Source organism: Salmo salar, chromosome ssa09 (assembly GCF_905237065.1).
Source record: "Salmo salar chromosome ssa09, Ssal_v3.1, whole genome shotgun sequence".
NCBI lineage: Eukaryota > Metazoa > Chordata > Actinopteri > Salmoniformes > Salmonidae > Salmo > Salmo salar.
Window position 1 is genome coordinate 156,607,871 of NC_059450.1, and position 15,000 is coordinate 156,622,870.

General features: G+C 47.4%; 1 protein-coding gene across 5 annotated transcripts in view; it reads right to left on the reverse strand.

Annotated features, from left to right (window-relative positions):
• The window catches only part of ryr1b (ryanodine receptor 1b (skeletal)), a 305,047-nt gene that overhangs the window by 186,701 nt on the left and 103,346 nt on the right, over nucleotides 1-15,000 (reverse strand). For all 5 annotated transcript variants that reach the window (XM_045724892.1, XM_045724889.1, XM_045724890.1 and 2 more), the window contains exons 8-17: nucleotides 14,886-14,982; nucleotides 12,033-12,107; nucleotides 10,926-11,082; nucleotides 10,422-10,586; nucleotides 9,064-9,185; nucleotides 8,582-8,768; nucleotides 8,069-8,204; nucleotides 5,098-5,193; nucleotides 4,594-4,712; nucleotides 4,015-4,148 (exon numbers count right to left, since the gene is read on the reverse strand). In XM_045724892.1, coding sequence (XP_045580848.1) covers nucleotides 4,015-4,148; nucleotides 4,594-4,712; nucleotides 5,098-5,193; nucleotides 8,069-8,204; nucleotides 8,582-8,768; nucleotides 9,064-9,185; nucleotides 10,422-10,586; nucleotides 10,926-11,082; nucleotides 12,033-12,107; nucleotides 14,886-14,982 — 1,288 coding nt within the window. The remainder of the gene's footprint in view (nucleotides 1-4,014; nucleotides 4,149-4,593; nucleotides 4,713-5,097; nucleotides 5,194-8,068; nucleotides 8,205-8,581; nucleotides 8,769-9,063; nucleotides 9,186-10,421; nucleotides 10,587-10,925; nucleotides 11,083-12,032; nucleotides 12,108-14,885; nucleotides 14,983-15,000) is intronic.

Sequence of the window (15,000 nt, forward strand, 5' to 3'; positions counted from 1 at the left end):
TTTACATAAGTATTCAGACCCTTTAATCAGCATTTAGTTGAAGCATCATTGGCAGTGATTACAGCCTTGAGTCTTCTTGGGTATGACGCTACAAGATCTGCAGATCCTCTCAAGCTCTGTCAGGTTGGATGGGGAGCGTCGCTGCACAGCTATTTTCAGGTCTCTCCAGAGATGTTGGATTGGGTTCAAGTCCTGGCTCAGGCTGGGCCACTCAAGGACATTCAGAGACTTGTCCTTAAGCCACTCCTGCGTTGTCTTGGCTGTGTGCTTAGGGTCGTTGTCCTGTTGGAAGGTGAACCTTCACCCCAGTCTGAGGTCCTGAGCGCTCTGGAGCAGGTTTTCATCAAGGATCTCTCTGTACTTTGCTCCGTTCATCTTTCACTCAAACCTGATTAGTCTCTCAATCCCTGCTTCTGAAAAACATCACCACAGCATGATGCTGCCACCACCATGCTTCACCGTAAGGATGGTGCCAGGTTTTCTCCAGATGTGATGTGATGTTCCTCCAGAGTTCATTCTTGGTTTCATCAGACCAGAGAATCTTGTTTCTCATGGTCTGAGAGTCCTTTAGGTGCCTTTTGGTCAAACTGCAAGCGGGCTGTCATGTCTTTTACTGAGGAGTGGCTTCTGTCTGGCCACTCTACCATAAAGGCCTGATTGGTGGAGTGCTGCAGAGATGGTTGTCCTTCTGGAATGTTCTCCTCTCTCCACAGAGGAACTCTGAAGCTCTGTCAGAGTGACCATAAGATTCTTGGTCACCTCCCTGAACAAGGCCCTTCTCCCCGATTGCTCAGTTTGGCCGGGAGGCCAGCTCTAGAAAGAGTCTTGTTGGTTCCAAATGTCTTCCATTTCAGAATGATGAAGGCCACTACATTCTTGGGGACCTTCAATGCTGTAGATTTGTTGGTACCCTTCACCAGATCTGTGCCTCGCCACAATCCTGTCTCAGAGCTCTACAGACAATTCCTTCGACCTCATGGCTTGGTATTTGCTGTGACATGCACTGTCAACAGTGGGACCTTATATAGACAGCTGTGTACCTTTCCATGTCCAATCAATTGAATTTACCACAGGTGGATTCCAATCAAGTTGTAGAAACATCTCAAAGATGATCAATGGAAACAGGATGTACCTGAGCTCAATTTCGAGTCTCATAGCAAAGGGTCTGAATATTTATATAAATAAGGTATTTGTTTTTATTTTATTTAATACAAAATAAACATTTAAAACAATAAAAAAATTCACTTTGTCATTATGGTGAATTCTTTGAAGATTGATGAGGATTTGTTTTTATTTAATCCATTTTAGAATACGGCTGTAACGTAACAAAATGTGGAAAAAGTCAAGGGGTCTGAATACTTTCTAAATGCACTGTATATCTATATCTATACAGTATCTATTACTATATCTATACAGTATCTATTACTATATCTATACAGTATCTATTACTATATCTATACAGTATCTATTACTATATCTATACAGTATCTATTACTATATCTATACAGTATCTATCACTATATCTATACAGTATCTATCACTATATCTACACAGTATCTATCACAATATCTACACAGTATCTATCACTATATCTACACAGTATCTATCACAATATCTACACAGTATCTATCACTATATCTACACAGTATCTATCACAATATCTACACAGTATCTATCACTATATCTATACAGTATCTATTACTATATCTATACAGTATCTATCACTATATCTATACAGTATCTATTACTATATCTATACAGTATCTATTACTATATCTATACAGTATCTATCACTATATCTATACAGTATCTATTACTATATCTATACAGTATCTATCGCTATATCTACACAGTATCTATCACAATATCTACACAGTATCTATCACTATATCTACACAGTATCTATCACAATATCTACACAGTATCTATCACAATATCTACACAGTATCTATCACTATATCTATACAGTATCTATTACTATATCTATACAGTATCTATCACTATATCTATACAGTATCTATCACTATATCTATACAGTATCTATCACTATATCTATACAGTATCTATTACTATATCTATACAGTATCTATCACTATATCTATACAGTATCTATTACTATATCTATACAGTATCTATCACTATATCTATACAGTATCTATCACTATATCTATACAGTATCTATTACTATATCTATACAGTATCTATTACTATATCTATACAGTATCTATCACTATATCTATACAGTATCTATATATAATCTACACAGTATCTATCACTATATCTATACAGTATCTATTACTATATCTATACAGTATCTATCACTATATCTATACAGTATCTATCACTATATCTATACAGTATCTATCACTATATCTATACAGTATCTATTACTATATCTATACAGTATCTATATATAATCTACACACACATATATATATATATATATTTTTTTTTTTTTTACAGTGCCTATAGAAAGTATTCACACCCCTTGACTTTTTCCAGATTTTGTTGTGTTACAGCCTGAATTAAAAATGGATTACATTGAGATTTTGTGACACTGGCCTACAAATAATACTCCACAATAATGTCAAAGTGGAATTGTTTTTTTCAGACATTTATACAAATGATTTAAAAATGAAGAGCTGAAATGTGACCCGTTTCAGGAAACTATACATACAGTTTCGTTATTTTTACTATTTTCTACAATTGTAGAATAATAGTGAAGACATCAAAACTATAAAATAACACATATGGAATAATTTAGTAAACAAAAAAAAGTGTTAAACAAATCAAAATATATTTTGGATTTTTCAGAGTAGCCACCCTTTGCCTTGATGACAGCATTGCACACTCTTTGACATTCTCTCAAGCAGCTTCATGAGGTAGGTAGGTTGTTCTGAGTCCAAATTTGAGATTTTTTGGTTCCAACCGCCGTGTCTTTGAGAGAAGCAGAGTAGGTGAACGGATGATCTCTGCGTGTGGTTCCCACCGTGAAGCATGGAGGGGGAGGTGTGATGGTGCTTTGCTGGTGATACTGTCAGTGGTTTATTTAGAATTCAAGGCACACTTAACCAGCATGGCTACCACAGCATTCTGCAGCGATATGCCATCCCATCTGGTTTGGGCTTAGTGGGACTATCATTTGTTTTTCGACAGGACAATGACCCAACACACCTCCAGGCTGTGTAAGGGCTATTTGACCAAGAAGGAGAGGGATGAAGTGCTGCATCAGATGAGCTGGCCTCCACAATCACCCGACCTCAACCCAATTGAGAATGTTTGGGATGAGTTGGACCGCAGAGTGAAGGAAAAGCAGCTAACAAGTGCTCAGCATATGTGGGAACACCTTCAAGACTGTTGGAAAAGCATTCCAGGTGAAGCTGGTTGAGAGAATGCCTCGAGTGTGCAAAGCTGTCATCAAGGCAAAGGGTGGCTACTTTGAAGAATCTCAAATAGAAACTATAAAAGTTTTTCCTACTTTTCTCAACAACATGGATGCCCTGAATTTAGCGGGCGCTATCGACAGATCAGTTCATAAAAGTTGTGATGGGCTACTAACTGCACACGCCACGGTCATTGTGAACCAGAGTGACTTGACACAACGCTGGCCAAAGAAAACAGAGTAAAATGGTTCCAGTCTGCCGTGAATTGTTCATCCATGTATACGGGTAAGAGTCTAGTTAGATTTTACAGATATTATAAGTTTCTACTTTAGGTAGAAAGTTGTTGGGGTGTGAATACTTATGTAAATTTGATATTTCTGTATTTCATTTTCAGTAAAACTGAGATTTTTTATTTTTTTTTTAAATCTAAAAACATTTTTTCACTTTGAGTTTAGATTTGAGTGTAGATGGGTGAGAACAAAAATTTTATTTAATCAATTTTGAATCCAGGCTGTAACACAACAAAATGTGAAATAAGTCAAAGGGTATGAATGATTTCTTAACAGTATATATTATATATTCTGAATGATATGTTAACACTATATATGTTATATATTATATTATACATTACCTGGTTACGTAGTTGACGATGTTGGTCTGCAATAGGAGATCGCGACCTGGAAATAGATTCTCTGTGATGAGGTTCTGATTGGACCTTACAGCGACACCGTTACACACACAAAGAGACCGGAGGACGTCCAACACCTAGAGGAAAGAGACAGAGACAGAGAGAGACAGAGGCAGAGACAGAGAGAGACAGAGAGAGACACAGAGAGAGACAGAGAGAGACAGAGAGAGACAGAGAGAGAGACAGAGAGAGAGACAGAGAGAGAGAGACAGAGAGAGACAGAGAGAGAGACAAAGAGAGAGACAGAGAGAGACAGAGGCAGAGACAGAGACAGAGAGAGACAGAGAGAGACAGAGACAGGGAAATGTGAGGAAAGTTCAAGGAAGTGTTGGTTCCAAACTGGGAAGTAACTCAGCTGGTCCCGATTCACTCCCTACCTCTTCCCCTTGGCCTCTTGACCGTTTGATATTTGCAGATATTTAAAGTGGCAGCTATATGATGGAAGTTCCACCACTACACTGCTAACACCTAACCAGACCCTACAGATGTGCAAACATCGAAACATCTGCAGACATCACTGACCTTGTGGTTTCTGCCATGTTTGTCCAGCAAAGAGATGATGGATTTGATGTGGTTCTCCTGAATGATGTTCAGAACCTCTGGACTCTCAATCAGAACACAGTGCAACACCTCCAAGATACCTGGAGAGAGGGAGGAGAGGGAGGAGGGGCAGCAGGGTAGCCTAGTGGTTAGAGCATTGGGCCAGTAACCGAAAGGTTGCAAGTCTGAATCCCCGAGCTGACAAGGTACAAATCTGTCGTTCTGCCCCTGAACAAGGCAGTTAACCCACTGTTCCTAGGCTGTCATTGAAAATAAGAATTTGTTCTTAACTGACTTGCCTAGTTAAATAAAGGTAAAAAGAGAAAGAGGGAGAAATGGGTGATGAACACGGTCCTGTGCTGAAAGAACCTTCAAGTCAGATATGAAAATGGGTAGTGCCCTGAGTTTTTCCTAATCAGTAGCCTAAACCAGGAAAAACTCCTGCCCCTAGCCATGGTGAGTGGCATTGAGCAGAACTCCAGGTACCTGAAGAGGCCTCCAGCCGGTCCAGTTTGCTGACCAGCCAGTCCAGGTTATCACAGAACAGCGCGCAGTTAGAGCGGTTCCCCCTGATCAGAGAGGCTGGGAGGGAGAACAGGTGGAGGGAGGGAGAAGAAGTGGAGGGAGAGAGAACAGGTGGAGGGAGGGAGAAGAGGTGGAGGGAGAGAACAGGTGGATGGAGGGAGAACAGGTGGAGGGAGGGAGAACAGGTGGAGGGAGGGAGAAGAGGTGGAGGGAGAGAACAGGTGGAGGGAGGGAGAAGAGGTGGAGGGAGAGAGAACAGGTGGAGGGAGGGAGAACAGGTGGAGGGAGGGAGAAGAAGTGGAGGGAGAGAACAGGTGGAGGGAGGGAGAAGAGGTGGAGGGAGAGAGAACAGGTGGAGGGAGAGAACAGGTGGAGGGAGGGAGAAGAGGTAGAGGGAGAGAGAACAGGTGGAGGGAGGGAGAAGAGGTGGAGGGAGAGAGAACAGGTGGAGGGAGAGAACAGGTGGAGGGAGAGAGAAGAGGTAGAGGGAGAGAGAACAGGTGGAGGGAGGGAGAAGAAGTGGAGGGAGAGAACAGGTGGAGGGAGGGAGAAGAGGTGGAGGGAGAGAGAACAGGTGGAGGGAGAGAACAGGTGGAGGGAGAGAACAGGTGGAGGGAGAGAGAAGAGGTAGAGGGAGAGAGAACAGGTGGAGGGAGGGAGAACAGGTGGAGGGAGAGAGAACAGGTGGAGGGAGAGAGAACAGAGAACAGGTGGAGGGAGAGAACAGGTGGAGGGAGAGAACAGGTGGATGGAGGGAGAACAGGTGGAGGGAGGGAGAACAGAGAACAGGTGGAGGGAGAGAACAGGTGGAGGGAGAGAGAACAGGTGGAGGGAGAGAGAACAGGTGGAGGGAGAGAGAACAGGTGGAGGGAGAGAACAGGTGGAGGGAGAGAGAACAGGTGGAGGGAGAGAACAGGTGGAGGGAGGGAGAACAGGTGGAGGGAGAGAGAACAGGTGGAGGGAGGGAGAACAGGTGGAGGGAGAGAGAACAGGTGGAGGGAGAGAACAGGTGGAGGGAGGGAGAACAGGTGGAGGGAGAGAGAACAGGTGGAGGGAGAGAGAACAGGTGGAGGGAGAGAACAGGTGGAGGGAGGGAGAACAGGTGGAGGGAGAGAACAGGTGGAGGGAGGGAGAACAGGTGGAGGGAGAGAACAGGTGGAGGGAGAGAACAGGTGGAGGGAGAGAACAGGTGGATGGAGGGAGAACAGGTGGAGGGAGAGAGAACAGGTGGAGGGAGAGAACAGGTGGATGGAGGGAGAACAGGTGGAGGGAGAGAGAACAGGTGGAGGGAGAGAACAGGTGGAGGGAGAGAGAACAGGTGGAGGGAGAGAGAACAGGTGGAGGGAGAGAACAGGTGGATGGAGGGAGAACAGGTGGAGGGAGAGAGAACAGGTGGAGGGAGGGAGAACAGGTGGAGGGAGAGAACAGGTGGAGGGAGAGAGAACAGGTGGAGGGAGAGAGAACAGGTGGAGGGAGAGAACAGGTGGAGGGAGGGAGAACAGGTGGAGGGAGAGAACAGGTGGAGGGAGGGAGAAGAGGTGGAGGGAGAGAGAACAGGTGGAGGGAGAGAACAGGTGGAGGGAGGGAGAACAGGTGGAGGGAGAGAGAACAGGTGGAGGGAGAGAACAGGTGGAGGGAGGGAGAACAGGTGGAGGGAGGGAGAACAGGTGGAGGGAGAGAGAACAGGTGGAGGGAGAGAGAACAGGTGGAGGGAGAGAACAGGTGGAGGGAGAGAGAACAGGTGGAGGGAGAGAGAACAGGTGGAGGGAGGGAGAACAGGTGGAGGGAGGGAGAACAGGTGGATGGAGGGAGAACAGGTGGAGGGAGAGAGAACAGGTGGAGGGAGAGAGAACAGGTGGAGGGAGGGAGAACAGGTGGAGGGAGAGAGAACAGGTGGAGGGAGAGAACAGGTGGAGGGAGGGAGAACAGGTGGAGGGAGAGAACAGGTGGATGGAGGGAGAACAGGTGGAGGGAGGGAGAACAGGTGGAGGGAGAGAACAGGTGGAGGGAGGGAGAACAGGTGGAGGGAGGGAGAACAGGTGGAGGGAGAGAGAACACGTGGAGGGAGAGAGAACAGGTGGAGGGAGGGAGAACAGGTGGAGGGAGGGAGAAGAAGTGGAGGGAGAGAGAACAGGTGGAGGGAGAGAGAACAGGTGGAGGGAGAGAGAACAGGTGGAGGGAGAGAGAACAGGTGGAGGGAGAGAACAGGTGGATGGAGGGAGAACAGGTGGAGGGAGGGAGAACAGGTGGAGGGAGAGAGAACAGGTGGAGGGAGAGAGAACAGGTGGAGGGAGGGAGAACAGGTGGAGGGAGAGAACAGGTGGAGGGAGGGAGAACAGGTGGAGGGAGAGAACAGGTGGAGGGAGGGAGAACAGGTGGAGGGAGAGAGAACAGGTGGATGGAGGGAGAAGAGGTGGAGGGAGGGAGAACAGGTGGAGGGAGGGAGAACAGGTGGAGGGAGGGAGAACAGGTGGAGGGAGAGAGAACAGGTGGAGGGAGAGAGAACAGGTGGAGGGAGGGAGAACAGGTGGAGGGAGAGAGAAGAGGTGGAGGGAGAGAGAACAGGTGGAGGGAGAGAGAACAGGTGGAGGGAGAGAGAACAGGTGGAGGGAGGGAGAACAGGTGGAGGGAGAGAACAGGTGGAGGGAGGGAGAACAGGTGGAGGGAGAGAACAGGTGGAGGGAGGGAGAGATATGTTGAATCATTAACATCAACAATATTCATCATGCCTCCACCTCTTCATGCATTGTTTTTTTTTACAGTTTTTTTTGAGTTTTTATTTTTAGTATGAGTGATTCAATGTTTGTGCTTTTGTGTATATATAGTGTTTTGCTCCACGATACATTTCTTCAAGCTATGCACTGATAAACAGTGGGATAAAGCACAAGACACATTTCTGTGGACTGTATAATAAAAACTATTTTTGTCATACCCAGCAGCTCATAGAGCAAGTTGACAATCTCCTTCCAGGACTCAGCGGCCTCCTCTCCAGCGAACTCAGAGAAGTGAGCAGCAGTGTTGTAAACATTCAGACGGTCGATACACTCTAGCACGATGGTGATCATACCCTGATGGAGAGGTCAACACACGTAGGGTTAGATCATATACCCACGTGGTCATAGGGTTTAGATCCTGTACCCACGTGGTCATAGGGTTAGATCCTGTACCCACGTGGTCATAGGGTTAGATCCTGTACCCACGCGGTCATAGGGTTAGATCCTGTACCCACGCGGTCATAGGGTTAGTTCATATACCCACGTGGTCATATGGTTAGATCATATACCCACGTGGTCATAGGGTTAGACCATATAGGGTTAGTTCATGGTGAATCTACTCTTCAGGAGGTGAATGGACAGCGCTTCAGTCGAGTTGAAGCCAAACATCTCAAGAACATCTAAGTAGGCACTCTATGGACTTTAAATCTGAAAGGGTTATTGATATTGACCTCCTCTTGGAAGAGGTTCTGTCGGTTTCGAAGGGAGCGTAGCTTTGTCTGTTTCTCCTCGTGTTCCAGCTCGTCTTCAGGGGGACGGAAGTAGAAGATAAGGTCCTGCAGGGAGAGGACGACCCCGTCCAGGGGTAGAGACACGGGGACAGGGGACTTATTCTTCCCCTGCAGGGAGTCCAGACCCCTGGGACAGAGCACACAGACATAAAATCAAAAGTACGTCCAACAATTATCCCCGCAGGGTACAAAAATATCATGAGAAGAATAGAGATATCTGCACACTATTTGTCGTCCTTTACAAAATACCTTCCAGTGGAAACGTCCAAAAAACTACACAAGAGCATAGAACTGTGTGTGTGTGTGTGTGTGTGTGTGTGTGTGTGTGTGTGTGTGTGTGTGTGTGTGTGTGTGTGTGTGTGTGTGTGTGTGTGTGTGTGTGTGTGTGTGCGCGTGTGCGTGTGCGTGTGTGCTGGTCGTACTTGATAAACTGCCTGAAGAGTCCCGTGGTGTTGAAGATCATTCTAGCAGCCTGAGACTCCTCTGTCTGGGACCGGGCCACGGACAGGGCATCGTCCATGTGCCCCTCCTGGTGCAGAATGGCCTGGGGACAAGAGAAGGGGGGGGGACAGCATTTAGAACTAACCCTGAAAGACAGTGCACAAGTTTTCCATCAAGTAGTGTACACACACGCCCAGCATCGGCTGGTGAGTAAGTCTGGAAGCTTGGTTTATTATCACAGAGACAACTAATTAATGCAATAAAGTATTTTTTTATTTTAACCTTTATCTTAACTAGGCAAGTTAGTTAAGGACAAATTCGTATTTACAGTGACGGCCTACTCTGGCCAAACCCAGACAACGCTGGGCCAATTGTGCACCGCCCTATGGGACTCCCAGTCATGGGTGGATGTGATGCAGCCTGGATCCAAACCAGGGACTGTAGTGACACCTCTTGCACTGAGATGCAGTGTCTTAGACCGCTGCGCCACTCAGTCACAGTGGTCCCTAGTGGTCCCTAGTGGTCCAGAGAACAGTGGTCCTTGGTGGTCCAGAGAACAGCGGTCTGCAGGAGCATTCAATGGTAACTGCACCGGACAGTACCTTTCTCTTCATGGGCCCCAGGGTTAGGGCTATGTTTCTATATATGTCCATGTTGAATGAACCTAAGCCTCTGCCTTCTTTTTCACTAGGGGTATGTTTCTGTCTGTTAAAGGGATAGTTTAAGATTTTGTAAATTAAGCCATTTGCCCAGAGTCAGATGAACTCATAAATATGTGGGGCGGCAGGTAGCCTAGTGGTTAGAGTGTTGGACTAGTAACCAAAAGGTTGCAAGATCAAATCCCCAAGCTGACAAGGTAAAAATATGTTGTTTTGCCCCTGAACAAGGCAAACGAGAGTTAGCGCAAAGACTAGCATGCTAGCAGTAACCTAGGAAATAAGAAATTGTTTGTAACTGACTTGCCTAGTTAAATAATGGTAAAATACTTTTTTTTACCCAGAGTCAGATGAATTCATAGATACCATTTTTGTTTCTGCATGCATTTTGAAGGAAGTTGAAGGTAGTTTCTGTAGACATTGCTATCTAGAGCTAGCACAATGACTGGAAGTCTATGGAATCAACTAGCTGATTGCGCTAACACTAGCTAATCCCATAGACTTCTAGTCTTTGCTCTAACGCCAGCTAGCAATGGCTCCGGAAATATTCCTTCAACTTTCTTCAAACTGCACGACGAGACATAAAAATGTTATCAATGACTTCACCTGACTCTGGGTTACTATGACTTACCTGACAAAATCTCAAACTATACCTTTAAATAAACCTTAAACCCAGCCCCTACCTTCCTCTTCATGGTCCCCAAACGAGCAGCCTTAGCATCCAGGGATGCGTAGGTAAGCCACAGGCTGGTGGACACGTGTTGGACAAAACACATGGACTCTCCATACTTGATCTCTGGGATACCCATTCCCTCCACGTCTCGCTTACGGGCCTGTTCCACCTTCTCCTGTTCAAGGGAACCAGTTTGGGGGCAATGTAGGAGAGAAAGAAGAGAAGAAGAAGAGAGAGAAAGAAGAGAAGAAGAAGAGAGAAAGAAGAGAAGAAGAAGAAGGAAATATGAGAGAGAGCATCATAGGCTACGACTAGGTCCCTGAGTTCTGATCTGTCACCTGACCAATGAAGACCCAGAGTTTTTCCTGTTCAGGTCACGTGGTCTAGGGAAAGTCCCTAGTTATGACCATGAGTTCTGAGTTTATAGTAACAAAAAAAAAACACTAGAACAACACTAAAACAACTGAGCAACGACCAGAACATTGACAATAGAATAACAGTGAGGGTATCTGACCTTTGACACGCGGAAGCTGAAGGCAGACAGTTTGGTGTTGGCCCTCTCAGGGTCGAGGACCATTAGGCCCTTCTCCTCGTCCAGACAGAGGTAGCGGCCCGTGGTGATGTGGCGCACACGGAACGACTGGCCACACTTCATGTGGCTGCCGCTCCAGCTACCGGGGCAGACAAGGGACACACTTAGCCTCAACATGGTACTGCTACATGGATTCATGCTTTATTTTGGATCAAATTGAAGCACACTGACACTGCATACAGTATAGTTACTCTCAAAGATCGGCTATGAAAAAGCCAACTGACACTTACTCTTGTGTTACTGACTTGTTGCACCCTCGACAACCACTATGATTTTTATTATTTGACCATGCTGGTCATTTATGAACATTTGAACATCTAGGCCATGTGCTGTTATAATCTCCACCCGGCACAGCCAGAAGAGGACTGGCCACCCCTCATAGCCTGGTTCCTCTCTAGGTTTCTTCCTAGGTTCTGGCCTTTCTAGGGAGTTTTTCCTAGCCACCGTGCTTCTACACCTGCATTGCTTGCTGTTTAGGGTTTTAGGCTGGGTTTCTGTACAGCACTTTGTGATATCAGCTGATGTAAGAAGGGCTATATAAATACATTTCATTTCATTTGATTTGACTGCATACAGTACCTTTCAAAACGCACAGGAAGGTACAACACGTCCATGGACGGTTAATCAATTAAAGGGATACTTTGGGATTTTTGCAATGAAGCAATTTATTTACTTCCTCAGAGTCAGATGAGCTCGTGGATACCATTGTTATGTATCTGAGTCCAGAATGAAGGAAGTTAGAGGTAGTTTTCTAAAGCCAATGCTAACTAGAGTTAGCGCAAAGACTAGCATGCTAGCAGTTACCATTGACTTCCAGTCATTGTGCTAATGGTAGTTAGCAATTGACTAATCGCTAGTTTGCAACTTCCTTCAAACAAACAGCGCGCAGAGGCATGACTCCGGGGAAGTAGATAAAGGGCTTTATTGTTAAAATCCAGAAGAATCCCTTTAAGTAGTGAATTGGAGTTTTTATGAAAACAACACAGTTGTGTTTTTATGTCATGGGGAACAGACAGAAGAGCCAGTAACCTGATTCTCAGAGGCTCCAGTCTCCATAATGAACGGGCCTGGCTACACACAGCTCCTCCTTCATAGTGGGCGGTGCTACAGAGAGGAGGAGGAGGAGGAGGAGGAGCAAAAGTAGGAGGAAGAGGAGGAGGAGGAGGGAGGTGCAGGTTGGAGGGGGGAGGAAGGGGAGGAGGAGGAGGAGATAGAGAAGGAGGAGGAAGGAGAAGAGAAGGAGGAGGAGGTAGAGAAGAAGGAGGAGGAAGAGGAGGTAGAGAAGAAGGAGGAGGAAGAGGAGGTAGAGAAGGAGGAAAAGCAGGAGGAAGAGGAGGTAGAGAAGGAGGAGGAGGAAGAGGAAGAGGAAGAGGAGGTAGAGAAGGAGGAGGAGGATGTAGAGAAGGAGGAGGAGGAAGAGGATGTAGAGAAGGAGGAGGAGCAGGAGGAAGAGGAGGTAGAGAAGGAGGAGGAGGAAGAGGAGGTAGAGAAGGAGGAGGAGGAAGAGGAAGAGGAGGTAGAGAAGGAGGAAGAGGAGGAGGAAGAGGATGTAGAGAAGGAGGAGTAGCAGGAGGAAGAGGAGGTAGAGAAGGAGGAGGAGGAGGAGGAGGAGGAGGATGTAGAGAAGAAGGAGGAGGAAGAGGATGTAGAGAAGGAGGAGGAGGAAGAGGAGGTAGAGAAGGAGGAGGCGGAAGAGGAGGTAGAGAAGGAGGAAGAGTGGCAAATACAAAAAGTAATAACAGCAGGAACACATGACAGGTGTGTATCTGTTGATGTTCGAGGGACATGGTAACAGGAGGACAGGGGGACATGGTAACAAGAGGACAGGGGGACATGGTAACAGGAGGACAGGGGGACATGGTAACAAGAGGACAGGGGGACATGGTAACAGGAGGACAGGGGGACATGGTAACAAGAGGACAGGGGGACATGGTAACAGGAGGACAGAGGGACATGGTAACAAGAGGACAGGGGGACATGGTAACAAGAGGACAGGGGGACATGGTAACAGGAGGACAGGGGGACATGGTAACAAGAGGACAGGGGACATGGTAACAAGAGGACAGAGGGACATGGTAACAAGAGGACAGGGGGACATGGTAACAAGAGGACAGGGGGACATGGTAACAGGAGGACAGGGGGACATGGTAACAGGAGGACAGGGGGACAGGGGGACAAGAGGACAGGGGGACATGGTAACAGGAGGACAGGGGGACATGGTAACAAGAGGACAGGGGGACATGGTAACAGGAGGACAGGGGGACAGGGGGACAAGAGTACAGGGGGACATGGTAACAGGGGGACAGGGGGACAAGAGGACAGGGGGACATGGTAACAGGAGGACAGGGGGACATGGTCACAAGAGGACAGGGGGACATGGTAACAAGAGGACAGGGGGACATGGTAACAGGAGGACAGGGGGACAAGAGGACAGGGGGACATGGTAACAGGAGGACAGGGGGACATGGTAACAGGAGGACAGGGGGACATGGTAACAGGAGGACAGGGAGACATGGTAACAGGAGGACAGGGGGACATGGTAACAGGAGGACAGGGGGACATGGTAACAGGAGGACAGGGGGACATGGACACAAGAGGACAGGGGGACATGGTAACAGGAGGACAGGGGGACATGGTAACAAGAGGACAGAGGGACAGGATAACAGGAGGACAGAGGGACATGGTAACAGGAGGACAGAGGGACATGGTAACAAGAGGACAGAGGGACAGGATAACAGGAGACTGAAACAGGAGGACAGGGTAACATGAGGACAGAAGGACATGGTAACAGATTTGACAGGGTAACAGAAGGACAGGGAGCATGATAACAGGAGGACAGGGGGAAATGGTAACATGAGGACAGAGGGACAGGAAGACAGAGGGACAGGGTAAAAGGAGGACAGGGTTGCAGGACAACAGGACAACAGCAGGACAGGAATACAGGAGGACAGGGTAACAGGATGACAGAGGGACATGGTACCAGGAGGACAGGGTAACAAGAGGACTGAAGGACAGGGTAACAGGAGGACAGAGGGACATTGTAACAGGAGGACAGAATAACAGGAGGACAGGGTAACAGGAGGACAGAGGGACATGGTAACAGGAGGACAGAGGGACATGGTAACAGGAGGACAGAGGGACATGGTAACAGGAGGACAGAGGGACATGGTAACAGGAGGACAGAGGGACATGGTAACAGGAGGACAGAGGGACATGGTAACAGGAGGACAGAGGGACATGGTAACAGGAGGACAGAGGGACATGGTAACAGGAGGACAGAGGGACATGGTAACAGGAGGACAGAGGGACATGGTAACAGGAGGACAGAGGGACATGGTAACAGGAGGACAGGGGGACATGGTAACAGGAGGACAGAGGGACATGGTAACAGGAGGACAGGGGGACATGGTAACAGGAGGACAGAGGGACATGGTAACAGGAGGACAGAGGGACATGGTAACAGGAGGACAGAGGGACATGGTAACAGGAGGACAGAGGGACATGATAACAGGAGGACAGAGGGACATGGTAACAGGAGGACAGGGGGACATGGTAACAGGAGGACAGAGGGACATGGTAACAGGAGGACAGGGTAACAGGAGGACAGAGGGACATGGTAACAGGAGGACAGAGGGACATGGTAACAGGAGGACAGAGGGACATGGTAACAGGAGGACAGAGGGACATGGTAACAGGAGGACAGGGGGACATGGTAACAGGAGGACAGGGTAACAGGAGGACAGAGGGACATGGTAACAGGAGGACAGAGGGACATGGTAACAGGAGGACAGGGGGACATGGTAACAGGAGGACAGAGGGACAGGGGGACAGGGACATGGTAACAGGAGGACAGAATAACAGGAGGACAGCTGTTTTGTTCACCTGCGTTTGTCGTCCCCGTCGTCAGGCATGGAGATGGCCAGACACTCATCCATGTGACCGTGGAACAGTCTGAGGACTTGACCACCGGCCAGGAAGCCTGCAGAGAACAACAACA